Source organism: Astatotilapia calliptera, chromosome 6 (genome assembly GCF_964374335.1).
Source record: "Astatotilapia calliptera chromosome 6, fAstCal68.1, whole genome shotgun sequence".
Lineage (NCBI taxonomy): Eukaryota > Metazoa > Chordata > Actinopteri > Cichliformes > Cichlidae > Astatotilapia > Astatotilapia calliptera.
In genome coordinates, this window is record NC_137427.1 from 5,136,118 (window position 1) to 5,159,683 (window position 23,566).

The 23,566-nt window shown below is 43.3% G+C and overlaps 1 protein-coding gene across 1 annotated transcript; it reads right to left on the minus strand.

The window, feature by feature from the left end:
• Positions 1 to 801: 801 nt before the first annotated feature.
• On the minus strand, positions 802 to 21,926 carry naa15b (N-alpha-acetyltransferase 15, NatA auxiliary subunit b). Its single transcript, XM_026169845.2, has 20 exons — positions 21,720 to 21,926; positions 11,462 to 11,546; positions 11,267 to 11,371; positions 9,172 to 9,329; positions 8,391 to 8,525; positions 6,716 to 6,869; positions 6,210 to 6,329; positions 6,014 to 6,109; positions 5,458 to 5,564; positions 5,049 to 5,121; positions 4,764 to 4,933; positions 4,516 to 4,668; positions 3,888 to 4,016; positions 3,559 to 3,772; positions 3,269 to 3,462; positions 3,072 to 3,180; positions 2,882 to 2,980; positions 2,596 to 2,739; positions 1,817 to 1,914; positions 802 to 1,394 (listed from the first exon to the last, which is right to left on the minus strand). The coding sequence occupies exons 1-20, from the start codon at positions 21,771 to 21,773 to the stop codon at positions 1,197 to 1,199; spliced, it is 2,595 nt and encodes an 864-aa protein (XP_026025630.2). The 5' UTR covers positions 21,774 to 21,926; the 3' UTR covers positions 802 to 1,196.
• Positions 21,927 to 23,566: the final 1,640 nt, after the last annotated feature.

Below are 23,566 nucleotides of genomic sequence, written 5' to 3' on the forward strand. Positions count from 1 at the left end.
TCTTACCATTTTGGCAAAGGGGGGGGGGCAGTGGATGTTGACTTCAGACTTTCAAAGTTAGCAGAGAAGAAGATCCCTCTGAAAGCACTACAGGCTCATAAACGCCTTCACCGAAAGAGTCTCTGTACATCATGCAGATAAAACCATTTCTAAAGAGCAGCAACACAAGTGACTCTGCCTCGTCTGGAAAGCACCCGGGGCCAAACTCCTGTTACTAAATGTGCTGCATAAATAAAAGTGACCGCCCGGAGGCTCCGTGTAACCGCTTCAACCAGATCCTGAAATGATTATCATCGGTAAGAGTGTCTGTGGTATTGCTTAGGTCTATCCATCTCTCTCAGAGCTATATAGAAAAGTTAAGAGTAGCTGTGTAGTTGAAACAGAACGCATCACACAATCTTTACAGTTTTTATTCTGTGCTACGAGGTGCTCCACGAGGACAGAGGGTTACGTGTTCCCATGTTGGACCTGGAACTGCGAGGGAAGCACTTTTTTTGGGGGGGGGGGGCAGCTTTCTCTGGCGTTTTACTTGAGTGAGCGTCACAGCAGATACAGAAACACCTGTGGTCGTCCTCAGTGTCCGTTTCAGGTAACTCTTCCCGCTCGGCTTCCTGCGGACATGTCAGAGATCAGATCCGCTCCGCTCAGTCCCCCCCATCCCCCGCCCCTCACCGACAGCCGTGTCCCATATTCATTTAGATTAGCTTTTATTTTAAAATAAGAGGAGCAGAGTATGCAACGTGTTGGGAGTCACGCCCGAGTGGTTGGCGTTATTGTTATTAATCAGAGGAAAACCAGCGCTCAGTTTCTCCCGATTCTTTATTTTCATGTTCAGCATTGCCAGCTCTGTTTTAAAAAAGTTAAATGGACACTTATCTTCTTCTTCCCCTCCCTCCTCCTTCTGTTTCCAACAAATACACAACCGCACACATGCACGCACACAAACACGCCCTCCACACACACACACGCACGCACGCACGCACGCACGCACGCACGCACGCACACACAGAGTCCTGATTTTCACCCATGTGGGAGAGAGCCGAGCCGAGCCAGGTCAGAGCTGAGCTGAGCCTGAGGACGAAACACCCATTTTTCGCTTCCTGTGTCCGGCTCTACAAAAATGGCTGCCACAGGCGTACCACAAGGCTCCGTGCTCGGCCCAGTTCCTTTTCTCATCCGCTGCTGTACCGCCGTGCTCACATCTCGTTGGCTAGCTCCTCCGTTTCCGTGGAAACATCTCCGTTGGCAATCTTGGTGTTCTCCTCGTATCCGGGGGGCATGAAAGCTAACGTGTAGGGATAAAGCTTGTGGCACTCGGCGCGGTACGACTCTGCGTGCTCCTTACAGTCGCCCAGGGTACCGCTGCGAAGACAGTCGAGGATCTCCGTGCAGATCTGAAGACGAGAGGACAAAGGTTAAAAGAAGCTACGTTCAGGCAGGGAGGAGTGGACAGTTTATCACAGTCACAATCCCAACTCAAAAGGAACTGCTGTACTTCCTGATGTTATTGGTTACCACAGTTTTTGTCGCAACTTCTCGATTGCGGTCGGTCCTTTGACCAACTTTTTAGGAAAACCTGTCTGGCTGGTTTCACTTCACTGAAGAAACTCGTTTGTTCTGCTCCAGCCCTTTTTCAGGTTGATCCAAGAGAGATGGATACTCTCAGCATGTGAGCCATGAGGACCTGATAGACTAACTTTTATTCCACTTTTGATATTTGCACAACAGCAGAGACTCCAGTGTGTGTTTAGCATAAGAATAGTCGTAACTGTTTCTTTGCTTCCCTCCCGTCTTCTTACATGATGCCAATACGTACCTGTATGGTTCTGTTGTTCAGGGACTCATCCAGTGCACCGGCCAGTTCTGCTGCTTTCGTTTGCATCGAGGAGTCCAGATACACCATCATCTTCGCAGCTACGGGCGGGAGAGAGAAGGTGAGTCTGAGAGAAAGTGTGTTTTTAATAATTCTACATTTTAAGATCAATCCATCGCAGAAATATTTCTGCAGCGTGAGGCTGGTCCACAAACCTTTAAAAGGCATGTTCCAGGGGTAAGTCTCTGTTTTGGGTTTCATGTTAGGACCGAGGTTGGAGTCGGGAGTTTAGTAAGGTGATTAATATTAAGGTAAGAGGCAAGGGCATGCATGATGTGAATCAGTGCCTTCACTAAGGTAGAACAGGTTGGCCATCGTCTGTGCTTATCTATCAGTCTTTAGGTGCAAAGTTTCCACAAGGGGACCAATGAGACCAACGAGCAGCAACCCCCCCCCCCAAAACAAAAAAACAAAAAACAAAAACAAAAACTGAAACCTGAAATGTCTGCTAGAGACCACCCAGCAGCTACAAAGCCCTGTGGACAGGGCTTGAAAAATTACATTTTAAGGGATCGTTGGGTGCAAAGATGAACTAAGAAGGGGGGGAAAACAAACAAACGGAGTGACATTCAAGCAAAAAACATTTGCAACAATGGAAGAAACGGCCCCCAGGTCATGTCAAATAACCTTAAATGTTTTCATGAGTACTGCTCTTCAGTGTCAATTGAACTGTTGTTGCATTAAGTACCAAAGTATTAGAAGTGAGGGTCAAAGAGACTTACCAGCCAGTCTGTGTGGTATGGAGCTGGAGTGCTTGGTGAGGTAGGCCTGGTTGAAGCTCTTAGCGTTGCTGTCTCCGAACAGCCGGGTGATCTCCTGCTTCAGCACCGTCCTGACCACCTCTGGAAGCTCCTTGCTCTCTGAAACTGCAAAGGGGGAACAGAGAAAAAGGATTATGTAAGGATGAGGTGGAGGCAGAGGAACGAGAAGAGCAACAGCATAGAGAGGCAATTAAAACCGAGCGCTTATGAGCATGTGCTGGTAGTTAAATAATGAATCCTCTCATACCTCCTTTAAAGAAGCGTACGAGACACTGGTGCAGCCACGGATGGTCGGGGTCGATTGCCAAAGCTCTCTTCACTGACTGGAGCATCAACAGGTATTTTTCTGAAAGGAGAACACAGTAAACGTGTGAGGCAGAAATGGGGACGAAGACGGTACTGGCAGAGTAAAAAACACATAACATGTGCGCGCCAACCTTTCCTGAAGTAGATCTCAAAGGCCAGTAGGTGGGTGTCAATCTTGTCTTTGACCAGGTGCTTGAGAGGCGTCAGGAACTTGATGGCTTCTTCCAGTGGATTTTCTACCTGTAAAAGCAAATGTGCAAAACAAAGTAAAACTCGAGTCCTAAAAACTGATAACCAGACCTTAATACTTCACGTATCAGCCACTGACCTTCACCAGCTTGTCAGGAATGAGCTCTTCTTTGGGCCCTCCGATCTCCTCGTCGTCATCCTCCTTCTTCTTTTTCTGGTTCTTGAGTTGCTTCTCCTTCTCCGCGTTCTTCTTCTCTTCCTCCAGCTGGGCCTTCTTCTGGGCTCTTCGCTGCTTGTTCCTCAGCTTTTTCAGCTCTTTGTCCGATAGGTTTGCTAGAGAAATGAAGACAAAAAGGACGGTCAGTGAAGCCCTTCCCTTGATAAGAGCCTCGTTGACTCAGAGCTGGATCTTCACTGTGCGTCTCTCACCAGTGTCCGCCTGCAGCTCTTTGCTGTCATCCGTCAGCGGATTGTCGTGGAGGCTCAGGTAGATCTGGATGGCCGTGATTGCGGCCTTGTAGTAGAACGGGTGCATCCGGAGCACATCCTCCAGCTTCAGCAGGTCCACATATGAGCGTAGCGTCATCTTCCTCATGCAGTAAGTGTGGAAATCAAACTGATCGTCCGTGATCTCCACAAAATGCTGATGAGATTAAAGAGTAAAAAAGGAACAATTTTAACACCCAGAAAGACTTTGTGGGCAGTTAGGGAGCGTGTACTTTCACACAGAGTTTAAAATCCCGTCAGAAAAGCCTCACCCTCTCGATCTCGTGGCACTTCTTCAGGGCTTCTCCAAACTTGTTCATGGCTTTGTAGGCGAGCGCGCACTCAGTCTGGAACCACATACACTGCATCTCGTTCAGGTTCTCCACTGCTGATGCTCCCTCCTGCAGAAACATGAGACATATACACATGAGCACTGGCAGTCTGACCATTACTGTACGTGTTCCATGGGGATCCATTCTTAACTGAATGCTATTGATGAGGTGAACTAACAGTGTTGAACCTATAGTCTGCATTAAAACCAAAATCAAGAACATTAGAATAGCTAGAATCCTGCTAATGTAGGATTATTTTAAAGCCCACAATTCTGCGTGTGCTTGACTATGGAGATGTTTTTGTTTATGGCTCACCCTCCACTTTAAAACAATGTTGGGAAATAGGCCGCTGCGATTGATCACAGTCAATTACTTTGTCATTAATCACTAGAACTTGTACGAAAAGTGGGAATCTCTCTCTCCATCAGTCTATCAGAGATCTAAAGATAGAAAGTACTCATTATGATGAGTACTGATTGTACTCATCATCATTTGCCAACATTTTGTTTTGACATTTTTAAAAGTCCTCATCGGTTGGTCAGCTGTCACTTTGCACAATTTCTCTCACCCGGGTGAACTTGGAGCACATTTCCTCGGCCTCTTTGATCATGGTCGCCTTCAGCATGTACTTGGCACACTTGGAGTTGATGAATCTGTCAGCGGTGTCCAGAGCCTGGGCCTCATCCATCCACTGGGCAGCCTCTTTGATGTTGCCAGCATGCTGCAGGAGCGAAAAAGGTCAGTCGAGAACACCACCGCAGCAGAACTACGCGTCTAAAATAGTAAACAATCGTACAAATCAGACACGCGCGCCACCTTGTAAATCTTGGCTTTGATGAGGAAGAGCTCGATGAGCGTGGGCGTGCTCTCGATGGCCGTGTTGATATATTCTAGAGCCAGTGTCTGCTGGCCGATCATGTCATAGTGCTGTGCCAGGAAGTACTGCACCCAGAGCAACGTGGTTGGAGGCTCCTCCTTACCGTCATCTGGAACAGCAGACGCTCGTTAGGGTTGGAACCAAACGACTGCAACAGCTACACAAAAACTTACTGCTGGTTTAACTTTGTCTGGTTTGTTAGGATGCTGAAATGTTTCTCTCACCGTTCTGGTTGAACATTCGGCAGCTTTTTAATGAGGTTTCATAGCCGACCACCAGTTCCTCTATAATTGCCACCTAAAAGGAAAGGAGGACAAAGTAAATATGAAGCGTGACGCAAAGGGGATTTTCAGAATCGTGCAGTTAATACAGTGACTTATTGTTCATAAATATTTCTTACAACGGTCGATGCTAATTTCATACGTTTTATACAGAGGATGAGCTGAAGGGCTTCACTGAGGCCCAGGATAAGATAATAAGGGATAATTTTTAACTCATGCAAAGCTATTCCAATTTTTTTATTTATTTATTTTAAATGTTGGAATGAGTTGGAATTGAGCCTCTTTAAGACTCTTTTGGTCCGAGGCTGTGACTGTGATTTAATTTTAGATCAGTCAGCAGGTGTGCCGTCACCTTTTCTTTGTCGTTGTACAGCGATTTGAGTGTGGTGAAGACGGGCGGGCAGCCTTTACTGAAGTTCATCCTCAGATACCTGTCCAGACACTCTCTGAACTTGTCACCTTCAGAGAAAAACAAAAAGACAAAGCAAAAGAAAATTAATCTTTACTCTGTAGTTTGATTGTTACTTTCATTGACTAATAATTTTGGCCAGTTTCCATTAACAAACTTTTTTCCCCCTGATGGAAAAAGCCGATAACTAAACAAAAACTAACATACAAGGACAAAAGCTATGATGAAATGTACTTACACTTTCATCACTAAAATGAGATGAAAATACGAAGCTTTGCAAACTATTTTGGAACAAAACAACCAACCTCTTTATATTTTAGTCACTGAATCAACTTCAGATTTAGTCTACGATAATCTTATGATACTTAGTCAACTAAATATAAACTAAAACTAAACTAATTACAGGCCTAAATTATGACTACAGCTAAAGGGTGTTTTAGAAATATAAGTGAACACTGGCTTTATTCTGTTTGATTTAGCGGAGAAATGAGCTGCATACCAGAAAGGAAGTTGAGGGGTAGGCGGCGAGGCACCAGCCCTTTGGGAAATTTCTCCCAGGCTTCTTCAAAGATTTTGTATCTCTCCTCTACAGTACCTGAAAATAAAATAAATACAAATCCAGAGGAATTCAGGATTTAGCTTCACCACCGATTTGGATGTTTTGGAAGTCAGCGGTGACAAGACTCGTGTCATACTTGGTTTGAGGGCCTTCTCCAGGCCGTGATAATAGGACCAGTTCTCTGGGTTCCTCTCCAGCAGACGGCGGTAGACTTCTGTTGCTTCATCCAGACGCTCCAGCTTCAACAGTAACTCTCCTACAGAAACATGAGCGCAAACACTGTTAAATCGAGATTACAAGCCAAGAAAAATCATGGCTGCCAGCAAAAACAAAACAAAAAACCCAACAAACTTCTGCTCACAGGAGTGTCAGAGACGGAAAAATTAAATCAGCCTCAGAAAAGTTTTCTAGATGACTTATTGAAGCTTGTTTGCCTTTCTCTCCTGCAGCACCTGCATTATGCCAGATTACTGATGGCATCACTGCTCCCCCTAGTGGCAGCAGGTTTTATCACACCATTAACACCATTCCACCACTGTGAATGAAATGTGCTCTTTCAATAAAGTTTTGCTTGTTTGGTGTTACTTTGGTAAAGATGTTTGCACTTCCGAAGATTAACAGAGAGACTCCGCAGTCACCCACCTCGCGTCTCCTCCACTGCCAGTTTATCGCAGATCTGCTTCTCGTAGTTGGACAGATGCTCGAGGGCCTCCTTGTGCAAACCTGCTTCTCTCAGCACCTGGTTCTGGTAGAGCAGCAGCTCGCTGTACTCGTAGTCCACTTTGTCCGGAGACGTCTGAACAGACCAGAAAAAGAACAGACCACTCTGAGTGTCAGTAACATTTTGTACCAGGCACGCATGACTGAAAACCTCCAGGAGCTGCTGTGCTTTTCAGGAAACTCTGAATTATTCAGTGTGTGTGTGCACGGTCACACCAGCTCACTGTATTACACAGATGGCACAAAGACAGGAAGCAGGCTGGTCTTATCAGGAGCACGCCAGAGTGAAAGCGAGTGAGCTCTACTGCTGTTGTGACCAATGCAGAGACGACAGAAAAAACACCCACCGGCTGCAAAGCTACAAAGCGCTCACTGTAAATCAGCGAGTCAGACACCTACAGCGTCACGAATACGAGTAAGCCTGTTACTCATCAAAGCGTGGAGCAGTGCATGGTGCCTGTAGTACACAAAATAGTTCATAACCAAGCTTCTTTAGTGGCAGGGGTTCTCCCTTGCACAAACTTTCCATGCAGCAGGAGCTATTGGTCCACACTGGTGTGCGTCTGCGTACCGCCCCTGCTGAGTAGAAACAAACACTGCAGGAATGTGGCCAACGCAGAAACTATGGCGACGACTCCGGTGCAGTGCTTTAAAAAGCCAACAGGGTGTAGCCAAATCAGTGTGTGCTGATTGAATGACAGGAAGGTTCACCACAAAGGAGGAGAAAAAAAGTGCAAATGAGCAGCACAAACAGCAGCTGCAGTGAAGAGCGTTAAAGTTCTTTGTCTTTGTGTTCTGTTTTCGCCGCAGCAGGTGGAAAGCTAAAGCATCAACAACGCCACAAGCAAATAAGATCAGCCCACACTCCGCCAGCAACTTTCAGCACAATCACAGGTTTTTAGACCGAAGGACTGTAAGGACCAGTTGGCTGTAACAGCTACTTGTACCCCTACTTTTAAGAATAGGTAAGATGGTCTCTATCAGTGAAAGTGCAACTTTTTAAAAATTTTTTTTTTTTTTTTAATTCCAGTCAAAGATATTTTTGGACAAAAAAATTAAGAGAAAAACTACAAATTTTGCTTAAGGTAAGCTGTTAAGATTTATCTTGGCTTCTTGGCCAGAGCTTGTACTGAAATCTAACGCACCGACTCCAGCTGTGGCAGCTCTGAAACACTCTCTAAAATAGGTGCCTGGTCTGTGTCTGCAGTACTGGCCTCTGCACAGCTGCAGAGTCTCGACTGAATAGTCTGTGTTTGTATCATTTACGCTGTATCCCACTGGCAGAAGGTGCTACTGATGTGAGCAAGTGGCCACTCTATTTAAAACTGCAACATCAGCGGCCTCCAGTGCATCCCCCTCAGCCTCCTAGCAGATGCACGTATGGTATGAATGTCAAAGTCCAAGGTGACTTCCTTCTCCAGTTCTTGCATTCACAATACTGTCAGAAAGTGTGACCTCTGACCTTGGCGCTGAGATCACTGAAATTCAAACTGAAATTCAGGCCAGCTGCACGACAGGGTGACAACAAAACTGACAACAACTGAAAGTCATCTCCTGGTTCGGGTAAGAGAAATGCGAAACTGTCGCTGTGTCTAACCTGTTGTGTTTTCCTGAATTCCTCAATGATCTTTGCTGCCATCTCATAGTCTTCCAGGAGGTGATAGGCGATGGCATAGCCGATCCAGGAGGCCCGCTGGGCTGGACGCAGCTGCAGCAGCTGGTACCGTGTCTCCTGGAGAAAGACAATGTGCCAGCATTGAGTTCATTTGATATCAGGTGGAAAAATTCTACGTTCCCTATAAGCCCACATTATCTCAAACGTGAGGCAGTGCTGGGAAGATAAACAAAGAGAAAGTGATTGTGCTGACTCATGGTAGTGACACCAGGATGTTGCTAGCTGGCTCAGGGAGAACTAAAATTAACACCTAATACACTCCGAGTGGGAGCCCCTCCCTGTCCTCTCATCCATATTTTTTAATCCTTTCAGCCAGACTTTCCTCTTGCCATTTCATACCTCTCACTATAAAAGCATCTAAATCCCAGGAGAGCTGTTCTACATTGTGAAGACTGACTGCAACCTGATATCTGGATGCTGATTCGCCCAGTCCTCTCTAATTCAGAGCCATACTGCGTCCTGGACGAGGCAGGGCGACAGATGGAAGTGTGTGCTTCCCTTCAGGAAAGTTCTTTCCCCACTAACTGAGGACTGTTTTTGTTTTCCTTTATAAAAAGTTTACTGATTTTTTTAAAACATGCCTCTGCCAACAGGATTTATCTCCTGTGGCCAAACGTTTCATCAAAACCTCCCAGCTTTTGATTAAGAACATGCAACATCTCTCAATTACTACTTAAAGAGACACAATCCCCCTCTGACTCACCCTGTAGCCCTCCAGGTCCCTCATCTGGATCTGCAGCAGGGACAGGTCTCGGAGGATCTGCAGGTTGTCCTTGTCCCACTTGAGAGCGTTGCGGTAACACTTGATGGCCTCATCGTACTTCTTGTCCGAGCGCTGGAGTAAACCGTACACATGCCAGCCTGGTACGCAAGGCCAGTTAAGGAAGATGCACAATTTGTATGATGCTATCAAATGAAGTACAGAAAAGGGGAGAGGGGTTCAATGAGCCTCTTCTCTTGTGGTTGAACTGAAGTGATGTGATCTTTTAAAAAGCTGCTTTCAGAGCGAAAGGATCTCAGAAGTGCTCACTTCTCAGGAACGAGGCACCTTCCTGCATTTTCTGTTATATGAACTCTGAAGCCTTGTAATAGCTAAACACTAGTTATGCATCATGTGGTCTTTCCTTTACTTGCAGCCCTGTGTCATCCTCTTCATTGTGTTGCTGCGTGGTGGGAGCCATTGTGATGCCACCATGTTTCATTTCGTATGATTAATTTAAAACCTTCACTGATGATTTCTGTGTCCTTGTTTTGTTCCATCAGAATATCCACATTTACAAGAATGTTGACACGATAGTGAAAGTAGACTTTGTACGAGTAATTACATGTATATCAGTTTAAAATCAACAGGGAGACTAAATGAGACGTGTTTGGTTGTGTTTATAGATGTTGCTCAAATGTAAAAATAAAAACTTTGTCCCCAGTTTGAAGCACCTTCGACATACAAGCACTTCTGGCTTAAACTGTGAAGAGTAATTGTTATTCTCACGCCATTTGTCATCAAACTTGCTTCTTACCCTTTCCGTAGTCCAACAGCCGCACTGCTGGGCCAACATGGACCTCGCATAAGATAAAGTGCATCTTATTAAACTTCTGTTATCTTTAACCAATTTTCCCCACAAAAATTTAAGTGTGAGGATTTAATAAAACAGGCTGCACTGAATGATCTACATTGAGACACACAGCAAAATTATATTTAAGCTACTTTAATACTTTTAGTTTAGAAAAACAACTTTAAAAGCTGTGTTTTTAATGGCTGCTTCTGGTGCTGTATTCATGTGTCCCAACAATCCACGAACATTAGGAGCTGGACCAGTAACTGTAACCTACACTCAAAGGTCTCTGAATACTGGGACATTTCCTATCCTTCTGCAGGAGCTAAAAAAAGATCCTTAAATAGAGTTGTAACAATTATGGCTTCTACAGTTCCTCCTGCGCAAACAAACGGGGGGGGGGAGAGGCTATTACCTCCAACAGTAGCTAACTATGAAGCTGTTCATGCTGTTCAAAAATCATCTCAACGCTGTGTTCAACATGGGTCGAACACAAAGTAAAAACTACTAGCACTAGCTGCTGTGCTGCCAAGTCTAAATCCTGTGTAAACAGTCTTTTGATGAAGTTTTTATCTGGCACAGTTTTTATCTCCACAGAAACTAAAGCAGGGAGAGGCAAATCTAAAAGGCTAGTAAGAGATAAATCCATAAAACAGGATACTGTTTCTGAGGCTGTTCAGGCTTCATCTCCAATGTGGCTGAACATGATTATTCTAAAAACTGATTAATGACAAAGCAATGATCTAAATGAACTACCAATCATAATTATGAGCTTATGCAACGCATAACTCCGTGATTTAAAATCCTGATGTGTTGCAAAGCCTCAGCTATTTTAAAAGAACACACTTTTTTTTTTTTTTGCATACGTGCACCAAAGTACGCCCTCTGAGGGACGGAAACATGCCCTGGATACTGACTTACTGTGGAAGCTAAAGAGATAGCAGTGTATCTGCAGAGAGCTGCTCTGTCTTGACTTTAGGCAGGGTTTAGGTTCAGATAGACCTCATCCACCAGCAACGTGCACAGACTTCACTCTCTGCAAGAGAATCACAGAGAGAATGTGCTGACAGTGCTCCACCGAGAGCAGAGCTCTTCTACACAATGTGAGGCACCTCAAGGTCCTTTTAGCATCCCCCCCCCCCCCCACACACACACACACACACACACACACACACACTCACACACCTAATAGTTCAAAGCGACAGCTGCTTAACCCAGAGGATGCAGTGCTGTCTATAAGGATACAGACATGGCTCTTGAGGTCATTGCGCAGGCCTCTCCTCACCAGGTCGTATGCCTCCTCCTTCTTCCCCAAACAGTTCAGGGTCAAGCCCTTCATTGCCAGGGTCTCTGCAGCAAGAAAAGGATGCAGTAGATGGTGAAAAATACATTTAAGAGAAAAAGAAAAATTCTCCGTACAGCTACATTTTTGCTGCTTACCTCCATGCTCAGCAAACTTGGGGTTGGACAGGATTTGTTTGCAGAACTTGAGCCCATTTCTGTATTGTTTGTGTTCGTAACATCGCTGCGAGAGGAAGGACAGAGAAATCGCTTTAGGCCAAAGTGACTTTTAAACAGGTCAGCGGGTCAAGCCCGTGTTCTGGGTCTCTGCTCGTTCTGCTTTTGCATCTATTTACTACCAACTGCCTTCATCCAGGAAATGGATTTTTCAACATTGCTAAGACACGTTCAGTTTTATTAAAGTATAATAACACATTTTTTTCCAAAGTCTGCAAGTAATCAGTGTCGCCCAAAATAATCGTGATTAAGATTCTTGGACCCAATCATATGCACGTTCCTTTTTCCCCCTAAACAGAAACTTCTGGCGCCGTCCCCAAAGCCGTTTTAATCAACGCCAAAGAAAAATCATGAGAATTTTATTTGAGTAATTTAAAATGCAAATGTGCTTAATCACAGACAGCGATTGAACATGCAGCACATAAACATGAAGTATAGTGTCCAACTTCCAGCACTCAACTCTCCTCTTATCTACAGCTGCTATATTTTACACACACGCCGGCTCAGCTGGCTAAGCTGCAGTGTTTTAGACTTTTATCGCCCGCAGTCCGAACGCTCGTCAGGAAACGCCGTCAGTTACAGCCCAGATTCTCCCGGTGGCTTTATCAGTAGTACATTACAGGCCTGCCGATACTCGTGACACGTGCCTTTGCGTTGTTCAAGCACCGGTGCAGGTCCGTATCACCCATTCCAGGTATCAGAGAAAACAAACAGTCCCCACAACAACAGGAAAACCAGTATGCCTTTCTAGCCCACAGCAAAACTTCTCTCCTGTTTTCGTTGCACGTATTTTAATTCAGCTAATTTAAAAAAAGAAAAAGAAAAAAAAGCGCCGTTGTAAAGGCTATTACAACTAAAGTAAACCAGTCTTTACTTCAAAGACACTGTTAGCCTGCTTCTCTTCGCTGATAAAGTCCACACAATAAAACTGTCTGAGTTTGACTATAAGCACAAGTTAAATGACCAATCGGAGAGAAAGTTTGAAGTCACATGAGGCTAAAGCTTCTATTTAGTGGGTATACTGATGGTCTTTTATTATTTAAAAAAAAGAAGAAAAAAAAAAGAGCCAACCTTCTGGAAATAGAAAACGGGGGCCAAAAACATAGCTGCTGCAGCACTATTCAGTACAAAGATTATATCATAGCATGCAAACTTCAAAAGGACGGTTCACCAGTTGCCATACATTTAATAATTCCTTTCAGATAAGAAAAATCAACAAGGACTCTAAAAAAAATTTACTTTTTAATTCACAAATCCAACTGTACAGCTGTTTATCTTTACCCTGTAACACCTGTTTAATACTGACAGCGATGCTTTCAGTGCTTTATAATGTAGGAATTGACTTTAATCAGTTGAATAATAGTGATAAATAACACAAGCTCATCGCAGTCCAATTTGCATTTACTGCCATCTACTACATACAGTGGGGCAAAAAAGTATTTAGTCAGCCACCGATTGTGCAAGTTCCCCCACCTAAAATGATGACAGAGGTCAGTAATTTGCACCAGAGGTACACTTCAACTGTGAGAGACAGAATGTGAAAAAAAATCCATGAATTCACATGGTAGGATTTGTAAAGAATTTATTCGTAAATCAGGGTGGAAAATAAGTATTTGGTCACCTCAAACAAGGAAAATCTCTGGCTCTCACAGACCTGTAACGTCTTCTGTAAGAAGCTTTTCTGTCCCCCACTCGTTACCTGTATGAATGGCACCTGTTTGAACTCATCATCTGTATAAAAGACACCTGTCCACAGCCTCAAACAGTCAGACTCCAAACTCCGCCATGGCCAAGACCAAAGAGCTTTCGAAGGACACCAGGAAAAGTATTGTAGACCTGCACCAGACAGGGAAGAGTGAATCTACAATAGACAAGCAGCTTGGTGTGAAAAAATCAACTGTGGGAGCAACCATCAGAAAATGGAAGACATACAAGACCACTGATAATCTCCCTCGATCTGGGGCTCCACGCAAGATCTCATCCCGTGGGGTCAAAATGATCATGAGAACGGTGAGCAAAGATCCCAGAACCACACGGGGGGACCTGGTGAATGACCTGCAGAGAGCTGGGACCAAAGTAACAAAGGTCACCATCAGTAACACACTACAACGGCAGGGAATCAAATCCCGCAGTGCCAGACGTGTTCCGCTGCTGAAGCCAGTGCATGTCCAGGCCCGTCTGAAGTTTGCCAGAGAGCACATGGATGATACAGCAGAGGATTGGGAGAATGTCATGTGGTCAGATGAAACCAAAGTAGAACTTTTTGGTATAAACTCAACTCGTCGTGTTTGGAGGACGAAGAATACTGAGTTGCATCCCAAGAACACCATACCTACTGTGAAGCATGGGGGTGGAAACATCATGCTATGGGGCTGTTTTTCTGCCAAGGGGACAGGACGACTGATCCGTGTTAAGGACAGAATGAATGGGGCCATGTATCGTGAGATTTTGAGCCAAAACCTCCTTCCATCAGTGAGAACTTTGAAGATGAAACGAGGCTGGGTCTTCCAACATGACAATGATCCAAAACACACCGCCCGGGCAACAAAGGAGTGGCTCCGTAAGAAGCATTTGAAAGTCCTGGAGTGGCCTAGCCAGTCTCCAGACCTCAACCCCATAGAAAATCTGTGGCGGGAGTTGAAAGTCGGTGTTGCTCGGTGACAGCCCCAAAACATCACTGCTCTCGAGAAGATCTGCATGGAGGAATGGGCCAAAATACCAGCTACTGTGTGTGCAAACCTGGTAAAGACCTATAGTAAACGTTTGACCTCTGTTATTGCCAACAAAGGTTATGTTACAAAGTATTGAGTTGTATTTTTGTTATTGACCAAATACTTATTTTCCACCCTGATTTACGAATAAACTCTTTACAAATCCTACCATGTGGATTCATGGATTTTTTTTTTCCACATTCTGTCTCTCACAGTTGAAGTGTACCTCTGGTGCAAATTACTGACCTCTGTCATCATTTTAGGTGGGGGAACTTGCACAATCGGTGGCTGACTAAATACTTTTTTGCCCCACTGTACTACCCGTCTGAGCCAGGAAAAGCCTGAAAAGATACAAACGTGTGGTCATGCTGCTCAGTGGAACTGCGCATTTAAACACCTTGAACAACAGATTTTTGGTCAGTCAACACTTAAAAGTTGTAGTCATAAACTACCACAGTCTCCCTGTATTACTGCAGCGAAACATATCAGACATAGTTCTGAGCATCTACGATTTCCTTCCAAAAATATTAAAAACTAGCTACGCTGGTTCTACATTTCCAATAAGCAAGCAGATGCTCATTCAGCAATAAACCCCCTCTGTTTTTAAGCTGGTGGTCAGAGGAGACTGTGTGTTTGTGAGGGAGGCAGGAAGAGTTAAGCTGGCAGATGGCATTGCGTTGTACCACCAGCAGCTCCACCAACAGTGAAAAAAAAAACAAAACAAAACCCCAGAGATGACGTCAACATCACATATGGGTGCCAAGGTTGGTTACGAAATTAAGCAATCCACTGTTGAACTATGGGGACAGTTACACCACCAGCTGAGATGTGGAGCTGGAGGACAGAAAGAAAGGCTCAGGTCCTGCCTGCGGCTGGAGTGTAAGGCTCCATCTTCTTATTGTACTCTGGAACAAAAGAATAGCTGTTCATGGCTGTAAGACAGTCTTCAAGGTAATCCTGCATAAATATGAGTTCAGGTTTGTTTTCATTAAGGTATACTGAGACCATGTAAATGAGCCCATATATGGCAGCGTGCTTGTTGTGGATCTGTATGCATTACTTACTCTTCGTGCTGGAAGTGGAAATTAAATAAACCACCTGATGTCTCGCTACTCTCTTCACCCGTGTCCAGATGTGCACATATGCAGCTCCACTTTTTTGTCTGTGCTGCCACACAAAGGACACAAACTGTGTTCAAGGTTACAGAATGTCATGCATCTGTCCTGATGCATGCTCAATCACTCAGGTAAGGAAATCCCAAAAGTTGATTCTGTTCATCTGGACGTAGCAGAGGGAGAAACGTTTCATTGCTCATCCAAGTGACTCTTCAGTCTCCGCTGACTGCAGGTTTCCTCAACCTAATAAACGGTACATTTGCATAATGAGTGAAACTAGGCCTCCTTGACTCCGCGCTCAAACCAATGTTCCTCCCTGTCCAGGATGTGCACATCCTCATCATTGAAAGAGTGTCCACTGGCCTGTAGGTGTAAATAGACTGCAGAGTCCTGGCCTGACGAGGTAGCTCTTCTGTGTTGTGCCATCGGCTTAGCCAGAGGTTTTTTGGTTTCGCTGATGTATAAATCACGGCACTTAACAGCTTTTACTATATTACTCTTTTTGTGTTAAGGGACCCGATACTTTTGGTGGACCAATTTTGGTGCACCGCGTTTTTGGGTTTGAAAGCCACAGAGACTGTGTTTAGAGAAAATGCGTCTCAGCTGTTCCAATACTCCTGACACATTCAGAGGGTTTTCCTTTAGGCACCAGTTGTCCTTTTTCTCTCCTGGAGCTTTCTTTAGGTGCTTCCATGTAGTGCACCTCTGTGGCACCTCATAGCCCAGTGCTAAACACATTGTCAGTCCTTTGTTTAATAAATCCATTTAAAGAACATGCAGCAGGCCCAATTACTGAGCTCGCTGCCTGTGAGTAACTTTGTTCTTTAACAATCTGTTTATTCACTGCAATGATCAACGTGATGATTACCCAACATCACTCTCTTGATTTAAGATAAAGGCACAGGGGACTTTAAATGAACATGATATGAAATGCTCGTGCTTCCACTGGCACTCAAAGTTGAAATTCTGTTGACTTTCGTTGTCCGAGCACAGGATCCGAAATTCAGTTTGCCAATACATGACACAACCCTACTTAAAATGAACAGTAAGCGAGAGCACTGAAGCCTGAAACACACCCGTGTGGATCCTGCCTTCATTTGTTTTACTGCACTTTTATTTAAGGATCAACAGTGCACCATCCCTCATTATCAGGTCATGTAAAAGAGGCAGATCTGGTCTGCAGTCTGAGCTCTGAATGACCGCTTTCCTGCCACAACACATGTGTACAATGCAAAAACCTGAAGCCAAGCTTCATTTAATTCAATATTCTAACATATGTTGTGTTTTTACTGCAAGTCTAAATGAGATGCTAAATATTGTCTCGTCAATTACCAATAATCAGCAACACTGGTTTAATTGTAGAACAACAAATCCAAATGACAGCGTCTTGTGCTCTACATTGTCATTTCATAAGAGCTAACTGTCCCTCTAGGAATATTTCCCAAAGTTTCCTCCAAGTGAAACTGGAGTGGAAGTTATGATTTCTCTTCCCTGGAAACCCAAAAGAGAAGGAAGAGGCATGTAACACAAGCCAGAGTGAAGAACACAATGTTTGGTATGTATTTAGAGAAATAATATCAAGAATGCATTAGGTCAATGCCAGACTCAAGTGGGTATTAATCAATGAGCAGTGCACACCGGTAAAAAGTAAAGTACACTGAGTCACTGTTAAACTGTGTCTGCTGGTTCTCTCAGTCCTTTCTATATAAAACTACATTTTAAATGATTCATTTTTAAATAATTATGATCCGTTGACACAGACAATAAGTAATCAGTCCTCTGAGATAATACCGTGTGTGCTTCATATAAATTTAGAAGCATTAAGACCATCAGCTGTGCTATCAAGAATACTCTCTGCCACCACCAGAGAAGTCAGTCTCAGCTCTAAGCTGCACAGATCGCTGCAAGAAGTCCCCAGTACCAATGCTAGATTTCGATTAGACATTTCAATGCATAGTTTGATTATTTCAGATCAAAATCATGGTGGAACGGAGGACGTGAAAATGAAAGCCCAACTCACAGGAGTTCATGTCAGTAGTGACTTCTCACTCAGTGCTGGGGTGTGAACTCACTTTATCATCACAGACAGAGCCCTCAGAAAAAACACCAATCATTAGTAATCCCGCTAAAACTTAATCTTTCCTTTAAACTCAAAATATTACCTATAATAAAGCCAAAGAGGCTTAGACAAAGTTTAAAGTTCAGCAGTTGGTTGAACTCCATGTTGCTCACAAACAACTTATTAATTTAGCCTGATGTAATTAGTGAAAAATTAGAGGATGATATCAGCTGAACAGCTGAAACAACTTGCCTGGCTCTTTACTTTCTTCATGCTCTAATTGTTCAGTCTTTTTTTTTAAATACATGTGAAATGTCTCCCAGGTTTTTACTCAGCTCTTCACCACACACAGCCATGTCTTTCACAAATGCCCGGTGGAGATATACAAACGTCTCTGCTCCAATTTCAAATCAAATCAACAGACATAAACGCCCTCCTTCTGTTTTCGCTCGTTTAAAGATGATGGATGAAGCTGGTCACCACACACTTTTATTTCATATAGGGCAAAGATTTGAGGGAGATTTTACTATGAATTAGAGCGATATGACCAAAAATATTTATCACCATATACATTTGAAAATTTGCAATAACGATATAACTGACGATATAATTGACACTAGACAAAATACTTTACAACTCCACAACTTTATTAGTGCCAAATTAGTGTATTTTCACTTAAACAAGCAGCTGTTTTCTATGTGCATTAAAGCTATATAAAAATTTAACAGTGCAAATGCAAATTCGTTGCTGACAGTTTAACCAAAAGGCATTTCCAGTGGAAATTGGCCGACATATCCTCAGCATAACCATGTATAATAACCGCAAAACTTAAAGAGGTTATACACACACAATATGGTAATATTATGTTGAAGCACAGTACGTATCACTCCGCGAGGATCCTGCCTACGATAGCCGTAATGCTCTGACAATCCATCAAGCGGTGCGGGTTCCTAGCTTAGCAAAGTCGTACTAAAGCATTTGACAAATTCTCGAGCGCCGTGTACATAAAATCGTTTCGAGGTCAGTAAACACAACCAGAATTCATACATAAGGCACACGGGATTATAAGGGGCACTGTCGATTTTCAGAAAAATCAAAGGATTGATTTTAAGTGTGCCGTATTTTCCAAAAAAACATGGTAATAACGACGGCCCGCTAGCATGCGCTACCAAAAATAGTGCTTTGTTGCGTTTCTGACGGACGAAAGTTAAACCAGTTCCACACCACTGAAGTTGCAGCATTTTTACAAACCAATTCTGGTTCATCCGTTTCATTTAACGATCGTTTTCGCCCTTGTCATTCTCCGCCATGCTTTTTCCGCCATGTGCGTATGAAAACAAAGGCACTGCGCATGCGCGCTTTACCCATATTCTATCGCGATATTTCATTTTCTTATCGTTGCCCAACATTATACCGGTATTACCGTGAACGGTATGATATGGCCCAGCCCTACTATGAATCTTACAGACCAATATAAACGTAATGAATTAATGGGGCATTAATCTAAATATATACTTGATTTGTGACCTACATATCATGTAATTGGAGGACAGAGCAAGAAGAGCTGTAAGAGCATCTCCCCTTAGTTTGACAACCCTAGAAACCCTTTTATCCACATGTCTCGTGGCTGAATGCATCACAGAACAACACACACAGCAGTTTATGGACCTGAAAAGTGCAGATAAGTTATAACAGCATAGATAGTACAACAAATACATGTGCTTGCCGCTGCTTTTTTTCTCCTTCCTGTGATGCACTTGTTAGATGGATTGCACTGCCCTGCAAATTCAAAAGCATTAACAGGACAGCTGATGAAAACCACCATTACATTAAGATTACCGGTACAGGGCCCACTGTTAGGTGAGGCAGGAGGAGAGCAGCGTGTTTGTGAATCCTGAAACCACAAAATGGAAACGTATCCACCTCAACTGTCAATCAAAAGCAGACGACTGCCAACTTCCAATAATGCACTTGGGAATTCACTCTGGGAAAGCAATAATAAAGAGAGGTGTGGTCTGCTCCTGGCTATAGCCAGAGGGGGACAAAGCTTGCATCACATCTCTGCGGCAGGAAGAGTAATAATAGTAATTTCATTTTCTACAACTCCACCAAATGATTTCAAAGTCCTTGTTAACTCTGAAAAAGACATAAAGTTCACCTGGTTCTATTATAGAGTTTTTGTTAAAATGACGTTCGCAGTATGTGAAATGTTTACAGAGATTGTACAAAATTAAAGACCACTCAAACTGAAAAGCAATTCAGGACTGCACAAAGTATAACAAGAATGTTTCTACTTGTTATGTGATGACGTAACTGCTGTTGCTAAATCAAGCTTCTACTGTGCTGGATGAGGCTCTTACTGTCTCGCTATCTCTCTTTTAAAATCAGGCTGAGCTCCTCGTTTTAGGCCTCTTCTGCCTTTTATTAGCATCATTTAAAAAGCAAACATTTGAACATTTCAGAATAGAATCAATGTTGGACCAACTAAGACTTCCGTTGGGGAGCAGGACTTTTTCATAGCAAGTTATCCAGATCACACAATATCAATGACTGAACCTCGTCTGGCGGATGGGATCATCTCACCAAACTTCAGTCTCTTGGCTGAAGTTTGGTCAGTTTCAGTCTTAAATTAAATCCAAGTGTTATAGCGGAGCTATGCATTCTTTTCTTCTGCAAATAATTAAGTCAGAACATTGTATTTAACCTAAACACAATCCTCTTTTTATGGAGGTCAGAGTGTTAAAGACGCACTGATATTTTTATTGGAGAAGAAAGAAACCGGATTGTCTGTAACTCTCTGCAGTGCCTGAGTGTTTGTTTTCTTTTGGGTAATGAAGGTGAATTTGGACCTGGCTCATGACATCAAAGTTAACAAGCAAACACTGAGTCTGTTGGTGGAAGATTTTCTGTTAACTATTTCCTACCTTAAGAAAGATCCAAGTATTTATACTACTAGTTACCTAAATTAAGAGTTTTTGCACAACTTCTACATTTTTTTTTAAAATATCGAACGTATGTAATGTCAACCGATTATCACCAGTTCCATGAAAGGCTAAACTCCCACTGAGGAATGCAACACGTACAGCCACTAACGTCTCAAGTTCAGGTGCAAGTCCCACAGGTTTGTTTTCTGTGCCAGAGCTATAGGGACTGCCAATACTCAGATAAAGAGCCGCTAAGTCCCAGCTGAGCCCCTGCCTTTTAAAACAATGATGTTTATCAGATCCAGTTTGTGATGCTGAAGTGCTCACTGCCCACAAGTCCCCACAGTTCCTGGAAAGTGCGTTGCTAGATGCCCATGCAGCACTGTTTAGTGGTACACACCGCCAAGCACCAGGCATGGTGGCGGGGGGGGGGGGGGGACTAGTTTGGCATGCAGCGCACAGAAAGTTAACCGCACTTCCTGAAAAATACTGTGACAAGCCTTAACTCACACTTGTTCAGCTACACGTGTGGCCCACGTAAAACTGCCCGCAGATAGGACATGAACAACCCAGCAACACGGGAGAAAGGGAGGGATGGATCAGTAGCTCAGCAGGCCTGGGGCGGCTACAGATTTGCTGACACGGCCACACCGGTACTCCCCGGACTTCCAGTGGCTTTCACACATCATACACATCTACGTCGGCCTATGCGAGCCTCTAAGGTTCATCATGACGGAGCCTGCAGGCCCCCACAACTCAGAGAGTGCTACTGACATTTGTTTAGTGCCTCACATACCAAGATATCTAGCTCGGTAGAGTTAGCCGATTAAGTAACGCCAGGTGGCCTGCAAGCACGTTACTTTGTCAGATGGCACACATCTGACCAACTAAACACAATCCGGCTAAGAAGACAGCAGCTATGCACGCAGCCAGGAACTAAAATGCCACAACATTCACAAAACTGAGTGAGAAGCTAAGTAAGTGCAAGCTAATTCAGCAGCACACACGGCTAACGGGCTAGCTGCCGCTGAAAGGAGCATTAACGTGCTTTTCCCAGTGCTAAGGCCTGTCGCAAATGAACCACAAATACCGACAATTTCATCCAAAATCCAAATGTTTGTAGTGCAATTTAACCACACTGGAAGCATATATCGGAATAACATCAAAGTCATGAACAACCATTCTGGCTTTGTACCGCAGTGACAGCGCACATCAGGGGCCGGGCTAGCCGAGCTAACCCCATTCAATGATGCCATTTTGCTAACAGGCTAAGCGCTACCAGCCGGAGAGCTCCGGTAAGAGCCGGACTGCCGCCAACAGAGCTCCAAACTCGGCTGCCGTCGCTGTGCAGCACCTTAAAAACCAACTCACCAGGATCCTCTTGAAGAGAGCGTTCTCTTTCGGCGGTAAAGTAACTGTCGGCATGGTTGCAGGTGAGATCAGTTTCCCCCCTCGACCTCAGCACATGTAGCTAAAGTTAGCCCGGGTAGTCAAGACGAGTTGAGTGATTGTTTTTTAGCCCTGGCTCGCCCGCTTCGGCCGCTCCGCTCGATTGCTCCGTTTTCTCTTTTCACTCACTTCCTCCTCACATTGACGGAAGCTCCGACAGCTTCCAAAATGGCGGGGAAAGAGAGTTCAGGTGGACTGATCATGACATATTTGAGATAAATAAAATGAAAAGTGTCGTTTAAGTATCCTTTAATGCATAAGCCAGATAACAGTACTTGGGCCATTCTACAGCTTCACGTAAAGTGAAAAATACCGCTGAGCACCTTATTATAAAGAAGAATTAAGAAAGATAAAGGACAAGGGAATAAAATAATAAGATAGGACAAATATTTAAATCTATAAACAGAGCTGCTTGTGAGATGTAGTGCAATGGCCAACAGAGATGGGCAGTAAAGCGTTACTGTAATCCGATTACTTTTTTCAGGTAATGAGTAAAGTAAGGGATTACTATTGCAAAAACGGTAATTAGATTACCGTTACTTTCCCGTAGGAACGCTGGGTTACTAAAACCGTGATTTTTTTTTTTTTTTTTTTTGCAAGAATGTCTCATGACCGTGAAGTAAGCCAGTGGAATGTTCGTGACAACAGCTGTGTGCTGTGTCAACAATGGATAATATATTAAGTGCGGGAGAGAGTATGAGCATGCTGTGTTTCTGCTGTGTTTCACTTGCATCTATTTGAAAGAGTGAGTGTAAACACAAAAAAATATTTTTATTTTATGTGCTGGAATGTGCAGAAAATAGGTTTAAATGTTAAACAAATTTCTTCCAGTCAGAGAATGTTACATATAATTAAATTTTTGCTTGATGCATAAAGTTAAAAGATTCAAACTAATAAAACACGTTTTAAAAAGAGACTTTTCCATTTGATTACATTTTGTATGATGGATTATGCAGAAAAAGTAGAACTGGGCTGACAGATCTATCGCTTTATCACCTATTCAGTTTGTAAATCGTGTTTTTAAAAAGTAACTAAGTAATTAATTACTTTTGAAAATAAGTAATCAGTAAAGTAATGGGATTACTTTTGGGGGAAGTAATCAGTAATTAGTTACTGATTACTTTTTTCAAGTAACTTGACCAACACTGATGGCCAACAGGTTTGACAGTAGTTCAAATGGTTGCAGTATTCGAATATAACATTTATAAATCCAATTTTTTTGTTTTGATTTTGTTGGCATGTCTCTGATAGCTATTAAACTGTTGTTTAACATCAACATATTTTAAAGAACGGAAATTATACTGCAAGTTGTGTCCCACACCACATGTGCAACCCTGTTACCAAAACATATTTAGTCTGGAAAAGGAAGAGTAGCGTGACAGCTACACCAAAAGTCAGCGCTCTTTTATATATTTTGTATTTTTCCATTCTTGCCCAATTAGATTGAAGGTGTCACTCTAAAGAGCAACCCTGTATCCCATGTTACCGAAAGAAGACAAATTAATTAAAAAGTTTCCTTCTTTTGTTTCTGTAACTACATTTATCCTTGACTTTCACAGTCATTTAAAACATGTGCTAAAATTACCCCCCAAAAAGCCCCCAAAGCACTTTCTAGTACAAGTTTTCATTCACCCATTCACACACAGATTCATGCAGGGCTTTTATCTAGACCTCAGCACACATATCACAGGTACCTTGGGGTTCAGAATATTGCCCGAGGAGACTTTGATACAGAAAGAAGAGTCAGGGATTGATCCAGTGACTTTACA